This window comes from Drosophila mauritiana, chromosome 2L, assembly GCF_004382145.1.
Source record: "Drosophila mauritiana strain mau12 chromosome 2L, ASM438214v1, whole genome shotgun sequence".
Classification (NCBI taxonomy): Eukaryota; Metazoa; Arthropoda; class Insecta; order Diptera; family Drosophilidae; genus Drosophila; species Drosophila mauritiana.
Window position 1 is genome coordinate 14,959,977 of NC_046667.1, and position 9,045 is coordinate 14,969,021.

Sequence of the window (9,045 nt, forward strand, 5' to 3'; positions counted from 1 at the left end):
CACGCTAACCAAGGCAGGACCACCTCATCTGCAGGAAGTGTAACTGAAATTGCAGGGGTTACTGCTCCTTGGACCCCGCCCTTGCTACCTGTCCTGTGGCAGCAACAAGTGAATGACAGGATAATCGTCCTGGGTACCTGTTCAGCTCCTTTGTTGCCCCGGGTTTTGTGCTGCTTTCATTCCCCGAGCTGCTGCCTCCTTTTTGGCATGTGAACAAACTCGCATAAAATCTCTTAATGTTTGCATTCTGATGCGGCTGTCGTCTCGTTTGATGCGTGATCTTGTTGATTATGCTGATGTCTGGAATTGAGATCGAGAATTTCGGTCCTCCGTTTCTCAGGCCACCGATGGCAGGTTGGTTCACTGCCTCATTCGGGTTCATCTCCCCTGCCCCTGGCGAGTGTGAAATTCTTGCTGGTTTTGGCATTCATGGAAATTGCCTATGCCTTGGAATTTTGTGGGAACAAGTGCAGCGGCATCGCCAGAATCGGCCACATTACGTGCTCCTTTTAGTCGAGCCAAGGGAAGAACCCCCGCAGACGAGAGCGTGTGAAATTCAAGTTTTTGGGAACGATTTTGTTCTGGTTTTTTTTTGGCAAAAACTGTGTGTGAAGTTAGTGGGAAATACACGCAACAAATGAACAAAAAGGACACTGGAATATCTAAGAATAAATACCTTTTCAAAGGATTTTTCTTATAAGCTGTTATAAAACAGTATTAATAATCATGTCACACAATTCGATCAAGCACTTCAAGCTTTTCGAAAGATTACCAGGTTCTTATAACATTTTTTTAAAATTTCGACCAGGCATCAATCAATATGCGACGAATTTTAAGTCCGAAAGCCGCTGAAAAAGTCACGCACCTTAAATGGAACTGCCCGCGTCCCATTTAATTAACATTCCTGCAACCTGCTCCTTCCTTTTGTTCAGCATCGCTTTCATCCTGATCCCGATCCAGGTTCCGATACTCAATACCCATTGCAATGCCGCTGCCGATGTGTGTTTATGTGCCCTAAAGTGCTGTCACCTTAGTGCGGCACGCATCGTGATTTATGCTCGTGCAACGAGAAAATTAAATAATAAAACTGAAAATCTGTAACAAAAATGCTGAGGAGCGCTGCTCTTATAGCCGCTGCACATGCGCAATAAATTCGGTTTTTATGACACCTGACAAAATACGCAGCAGCCGCAGCAAAGGCTGCAGCAGCAGCAACTGCAACTGCAACAGAAGATGCAGTTCAAAACGGAGATGGAAGCGGCGGCTTCAGTCGAAATTCTTAATGACTAATGGCATAGGTGGATGCACAGTAAAAAATTCTAGATATTTCAAATGAATGTTATATAAAGCTTAAAGATTAATAGAATATATAAAAAAAGGTAATTATTTTTATTTATAAACATATAAAACTTTGTTGTCCCAGTAATCGATTTTTCCTTATATTTCCTTTATTCTTAAGGATATTTTATAGAAAATGCCTAGATTTTTGCCGCCAGTGTATGTGAGAGGAGAGGCTGCCCGGGATGTTTGGATTCGTTTATTGCCCAGTGTCTATTGAAGATTAATTTCATTTACACAACTTCATCGCCTTGCCGCCTTGGCTACAGCTTAACACTTTGTTGCTCGCCTGGTTGCGTTTTGAAGTTAATAAAGTCATAAATTGTCTTACCGGTGGCTGGTCGCTCTTCCCTCTTCCCGGATTTCACTGTGCCACAGCTCTAATACGCAACAGTTGGGGCCGCAGTCTGTAGCGTCGCAAATCGTTACGTGTCCATGTGGTTTTATGGCTTCTTTTGTGAGTGCCCACTGTTGGGATGGTGGAATGGTGGTCCGCAGCGCTTAGCGGCATATGTTGCGGATTAGAAACGGAGCCCTAGATACCCAAGGGAATAAGTGTGAGGCCGTTGAGGCACTCGAATTTCTAACTCATCATCTTTATGATCGATCTCAGCTGAAGACTAACACCTTCAAGACGAAAGGGTTAAAGGTTCTGCAGAAAAGTGTTGAGTTAATAACAATCAGAGCATTAGGTTAATAAGCAAAATCCCATATGAACTAATTGTTATGTTGCCAATCAAAGCTGTTCAATTACAAAGAATGCCTTTCACGTGGGCAAGTTAGTTTCCACCACTTAGTGGAACGAAGGAGACCTTCGAAAATGGGTTTATTTAAGTGACTAGATAGATAAGGAGCGTGCTCAATGATATGCAAATAAGCGCGAAGCAAGATGTCATTGTGGCTCCCCATCAGGTTCCTTATCGGCGGGCACACACGGGCAGCTTAGCCCGGCTCCAATCAATTCCGATTCCGATTCTCCGGGCTCCCCGGCTGAATGTAACACCGGTCCCGTACGCCATTCGGCAAACAATAATTTGTTGGACTTTTATTTTTTACGGCCGCGTATTGGCACAGCTGCTACTTCAGCGATGAATCGAAGAAGAGACGGAGTCGTCTTTTAATAATACAACGATGACAGACATATATCCACATCGCCGGATCGGATCGGAGTTGAGCGGAACGGAAAGCAGCGTTATGCAAAAAAGGTGCAACACATTTTCCTGCCCCACACAAGAGCAACTCTTTGTGTGTTCCTGCTATACAAATACGATAATGGTGCACCTATAAAAAAAGAACCTAACGGATCGTCTGTGGTGGTGTGGTTCCGCCAGCGGTGTTGCATGTGCTGGAATTCGCCTTCCTGTCCTTACTGGGTTGCAAGGTTCTCGGCAACACGGCCCTCTGTTCAAACACACCTTGCTTTCGTCATAAAAAGCAGGCTCTTCCGCCTGGAAAAGCGGTCGGTACACTGAAAAGAAATGTCGCTCGAAATATATGTTAAAAAATATTAAAAGTCAATTGTTAAGCCACTAATCAAAGATTGATCTAATGAAAATATTATAAAAACGATATATATTTATAAATATAATATAAATATATATGTGGATTTCTATATTTCTTCAAAAGGCCCGAATGAAAAACTTTTAGTAACAATTTAAACAAATTTTATTGGGTACGACAATTACTGTACAGACAGGACTTTCTCCATTACGTCCATAAAGTGGTCAAGGCTTCTTCAGTCGTCGTCTCATTTGTTGTTATACGATTTGGATCGTGAATATATAATCTTACACTCTTTTTATGATTTAATTTCTATAGTGAATTTATATTAATTTCTTTTCTTGTCTTTTAATCATTATATTAAAAGTATTGTTCTAAGTGCTTTAAAGTAGCAACTTTGGGGTGGTTTTCTCTTCTTCCGATCGCCGGACAAAGGATACAATAAGGGGGAGAACTTTTCCTGCTCATCTACCTGTCAAGTTTACGCCTGACAGCATTTGATATTTTCCTCGAGCCTACACCAGCTGCTCCTGAAAAGTCCTTGAAAAAAGGGATACACGCCCGAGTTGAGGTTGCAACATGTAGCAAGTACTTTGTAGAGGGTGCCTTGAATAGGGGTGGCTATCTTCGCAACACGGACAGGTGGTGATCCTGCGGATGGGCCCACTTTCAATTTGTTTATGCATTAGGTGCTTATCAAGCGGTTATCTATGAATAGAAAGATATAAACAAGTTGTGGGTGCATTGTCCTGGGTGCATATTTTCAGTTCCGGCAGGATTAATAGAATATGTTATATATAAATAGAGAATATCTTACTTGAGGGGGAATCGCATTTAAGATCTATATGGTGGCAATCGAGAACTTGATAATATAGATTCTAAACTTCCGCTTCAAAGGTTGACACCAGCTGAATACGCTTTCTATGCCAGGTCTTGTTAACATATTCCAAGCCTCAATGCATTTATAATCGCACTAACCCCTTTAAAATGCCCACAATTACATGGAAATTAATGCTCCCCACCTCAGAAGGTTCCTAGCACGATCCTCGGTCATGTCCCAAAAACCAAAAAAAAACAAAAAAATTCTTACGTGAGCAAGCAGACTTGGGGAACGGCTTCAATTGAAGTTCAATGAAATGTGTCGCCGCGTGCGCTTTGATTTTATTGCCAGCACTTAACATAATGAGCCGCCCCGATAAAATCACGTTTCCTATCGCGCGGCGCATGCGCAATGTGCTCGATACTCGATTCCAGTGCGCATATGCTTCCTGTCTCGCCGGATATTCCTTTGAGTGCCCCGCTCCATTGTCATCCGTCTGCTGCAGTGCAGCACAAAAGTTCAAAGTGCACGGAGCAAGGGATCCATTGAATGCCAAGTGCAGTCGAACAAAGGATACGGCAAACACCACCTGTTTCCTTGGGCTTTCATTGGGTTTCCATTTGGGGATTTACGCGAGAAGGAAGTTCATTGAACTGCGATTGCTGCAATTGAAATCGTAACGCGCGTGCAGGGGCAAACAAAATTCTACAGGAATTGGTTTCCTTTGAATATCATACGTACAGTAAAATATAAAAAAATATAGAAATGTATTTGCACATATGGATAAGATTTATTTCATTGCATTTTTTAAAAATTTTCTGATTTACCAATTTTAAAAAGTTGTTCATTTAAATGCATTCTCATTTTAATGTGCTGAATAAAACAGAATTATCTGTTTTGGAAAGTCTTTATAATTACATAACTATGACTTGTATTTCAAATATGCTTCGAAGAGCATGTTGGACCGGGCGTAGCGTCTGTCCTCCTCCATAAACTGCAGAACATCCCTGATGTTCATATGCTTAAATCGCGGAGCAAGTGTTCGCTGGACCGGAGCACAGGGCACGACTTTCGATCCACTTGGAGCACCATCTGGGGCTGGTTGTTCCGCCGGGCGCTTTCGAGCGCCGAGGGCCAGCAAGGCCGTATCATTCACCGATTCCAGACGAGCCACCTTTCTCTCCTCGTCGATGTTCTCTGCACGGCGCTTGCGATAAAATCCGGTCTCGTCATCCGATGATCCGTAGTCGGCCATCTCGAGATCGTTGAGGAACATCATCGTGACCCTCATATCGTTCTTCATCACACAACGTTGGTCGTTGTGCAGATGATAGCTCGTTCGATGCTCGCACAATTCGATAGTCTTCTTGACCACATGTTTCATGTAGGTCTCCAAGGCGGCCAAAAAAGCCTCCAGAAGCCATTCTTGCTCGGAAATGTTGATATCATCCGCCTGGTTGCCCTGGGACAAGTGCTTCATTATCTTTTTAAAGATACTGTTGCGGTCAAAGAAGGATGCACGTTGATTTTTCTTCATGGACACTTTTGCCTTGCTTGCATCCTGAGAGCCTGCGTCCGGCAGAATAAGATCATTGACGATGAGCAGCTGACCAGCATACGGCTGAATAGGAACTTCAATGGAAATAATTGACATCACGGATATAATTCACAAACTGCACGAGGCTTCCTTTTTTTGCTGTGAAAATTTCGATAAGTCTAACTGAATAAGCTTTACAGCTGCTGTTGTCAAAAAACAGTAACAGAACAGGGTTACTGCCTTTCAAACTTAGTACTTTATAGTTGATTTAAACTGTTACGGACTTTGAAATAGGTAGAAATTCTATTATAATATATTGATAATTATCAAACTTTTGAGTAAGGTGCTATTTAGATTCTCGCGACTGCAATATGCATCAGCTGGACATTCAAATTCCTATGCAGCCCTTATCCTACGCCACCCAGCCAGGTGCTAGTGGTGCTGCCACGAGTCATCAGCAACACCTCCATGGAAACATATGCCGGTGTACCCCGCTTGAGTGCACCCACCCCTCGTGGACTGTTGACCGCAACATTTTCCTACACTGAAATAATGTACATCAACTGACTTTATAAATATCTTTATAAATAAAAAGAAAATAAATTACATTTCAATGTTATAGTATAACAGTAACAGGTATCTTAACTTTTAGGGTTTCCATCGTATGCTGTTAATTTCACTTGGATAGCTGTACATAAGCCCTATGAAAAACATTATAACCTCCTATGAATAAATGGCACAATCTGTGTTGGTAATACTCCAACTAGTGACTTTCATATTCGTAACTCAATTGGAATTTCTCTGAGTGCCTTCTATGGCCCACTAACTCGGTCCTGGCTAAGCACTTGTTCCTGTTCAATGCCCAGCAACAGGAGCGGAATGGGTTGGAGGAAAACGAGGCATGGGCAGGCGCAGGACACGATATGCAAAGTGCACAGGAATGCAAGTGGGCCTTCTCGGGCGACTGGCGACGTTCGACGGGCACGAGCGCCTAATTATTCAAATGGAGGCGGTCTGATGCCCTCTGGAATGCCCTCCGTCCTAGACGCAAAGCCTCGAGTCCGTCGCCGGTCGGGGTGAGCGGATATTAGTTAAGACAGCGGCGCGCGACAGTCGCCCGCTTACCAACTCCTGTCGCCGTGTCCCGCACATTTCCGTGCACCACTGAACTTCTGGCCCGAAAGATCATCGTAGCCACAAACACACACAAGCACATAGGGGAGTGCTGGGCCGCATTTTTAATTGCCACGTTACCTGACATTTCCAGGAGCAAGACGCGTGTTGTTTTGACGTCGGTTAGAAATTTATTAGAAATGCACGGCGATGTGTCTCTTTGTCGGCTAACTCAACTTGGCTTAACTTCCGAACAGGTTCATTACGCGTGCCGGCGACACTCGGCGCGGCGTTGACCTAATTACCTGTTTAGGTTTTTTAGTTTGTAAATTTCCAGCCCTCGCTACTTCTACTTATAGGGGTGGTAGGCTACATACTCCTGCGGGTGGGTCAATGGTGTCATTAGAGTTTAACTTAAGTGCAAGGTGCAATATCCTGGTAGGAAGGTATACTATATTTTGCATAAAGAAAGAACTGTACTACCTTACTATATTTATATTTGGTATTTAGGTTTTATTGTGGAATTTACTTTAAAGTCGAGTGCAGTAAAATGTGGTTATAAAATGCAAGGTAATAGCTCATTTTCAGCCTATATTGCCTAGTCTTTCCCTCTTCATAGCCTGGTTATATATGTATATGCCAATTTCATGCGCCTTGCATCATCATATGTACACACATGGCAGGGAAAACGTCCGACTGCCATTTCCGTGGAGTCAGCCGCATAAACTAAGCTAACAATTCAACTAAAATGCCAACCAGATAATAAAACTCAAATCGATTGAAGAAGTGGAAGCATTGGCCTTTCCGAAAGATGGAAGATGGAAATAAAAAATGCGAACACGACGCTGGGAGTCGGGAGAAAGACTTGCAGCCGGGCAGGGCATTCAAACGACCACCCACACACTTTGGATACGGAGTTGGAGTTCGCCATTTGGAGGTGGAGCTTGGAGTCGGATGCAGAGCATCCTCGCCGCCTGCGCAGTGTCAAATAGACAACGAAAACAAATGCACTAAGAAAGAAGTTTTCAAAATTTTAATTCGAGAATTAAAGTTATTAAAGTCAAAGTTAAAGTTAAATATTTATCATTCTTATTATAATATTATTATTATTAATATTATTGTTATTATTATAATAGATTGAATTGAATAATTTTCTTTTTTTGGCTTACAAAAATGCATATAATTTAACTTGGGATCAAACTAAAGGAAAACCTGTGAATATTGGGACCATTATTAGAAACACTCCCGAATTGTTCTCAGTGTTTACGAGTGTTGCGTGGAGCGCAGGCGTAGCCTCCACAGGACGGACAGATGCAGTTAAGCCGACTCGCGATGGAGGCATATTCCAGCGAATAAATATTATCATATGGAAATTTCGCTGCGCAGCAATTACGAATGCAGCCAAACGTTGTGGCAAGTGACCTGGGAGACGTCAATCCAGGCACAGGAAATCGAAGTCGCAACTCGACGGTTTTGACGATGATGTAGCACCACCAGCTTTTATGCACTGCACGCGGAGTTCCCTCCGTTCCCCGGATCGCGAACCCATCTCCTCCTTAACTAAACCCACCGCCATTTAGACCATGTTCATAGAGATCGCAGCGTGTCGCAGTCGTAGAAAGTTTGAATGGAGCTGGCCGAGACGGGTACAGTGGTTGCAGCCTAAGTTGAACATTTATGGAATTGGTGCTAAAAACTTGTATGCTAAGAGAACTGAATTAATCTGCCAAAATACTGAATAAAAAAGAACTACCTTAAGCCAAAACTAGATCATAAAAACTAGATTAAATAACTACTTTTCCCCTTTTAGATTTTTATTATATTTATATATAAGATTAATATCTTAATACTAATGGAGTGCCTCTTTTTAAGCTCTTTTCAAAATGACATTTAAAAGTACACTAACCCATTACCGAAGGCAAGTTACTTGCATGGAGTCTCCACTGTCCCCTGGCAGACCCACAAGCAACCGTATCCACTTCAGTGGCTGTACGTACCTGTTGGAGCTGCGTTTTGGGGGCGCAGCAAATGAAATTGCCAATTGTTGCGCTTTCGGTGGCAGTGGAAGTGGAGCTACTGTTTGCGTCTCGTTGCTGCCACACACCTTGCAGCTGGAACGGAAGCGAGCCATCTCTGGGAGATCTCCTGCGGGTCGCCGTTGTTATAGCTCCGTCTTGCCACTTTCAGCGCTGGCTGCTGCCTTTTTAAGCCATTTTAATATGAGCGTTGCACATCTTGTGGGTGTGGCTGATTGGGCAGGCCAAAAAGCTACAGCATCGGACCAAAAAAAAAAAAAAAATAAATAAAAGAAGGAAAACCAAACCAAAATGGATGAGCTCGGGCCCAGCCCGATGATCAATCTCAGCCATGGAAACGCTTTACCATGATGATGATGATGAAGACGACGACGTGGACTCTGTGGCCGCTGATGGTTTTGATTCCAACCACAGCCCAGCAGCAGTTTTGCAGTTCGCTACTGGTTTTCCACCAATTAAGTGGGCGTGGGCATTTGAAAACGTTAGCCCCATCTGTCAGAGGAGGAAGCGATCTATTTGGCCTATGGAAATGGCAGACAGGCCTGGAAAATGTTTCAATTATCAGTCGTTTAGGTAGTAATTAATGCCAATGCAATGGCAAGGTGAGATTGCGATGCACACCTGCAATGGGATTTCTTTTCTTGCTATCCTCCTGTTAAGGAACGGAAGTAAATTGACACGCCTGCAAAAGGACACCCACT

At 43.2% G+C, this 9,045-nt stretch overlaps 1 protein-coding gene across 1 annotated transcript; it reads right to left on the reverse strand.

The window, feature by feature from the left end:
* Positions 1-4,482: 4,482 nt before the first annotated feature.
* Positions 4,483-5,381, reverse strand: LOC117147063 (transcription initiation factor TFIID subunit 4). Its single transcript, XM_033313826.1, has one exon. The coding sequence runs from the start codon at positions 5,310-5,312 to the stop codon at positions 4,581-4,583; it is 732 nt and encodes a 243-aa protein (XP_033169717.1). The 5' UTR covers positions 5,313-5,381; the 3' UTR covers positions 4,483-4,580.
* Between the last annotated feature and the right edge of the window lie 3,664 nt (positions 5,382-9,045).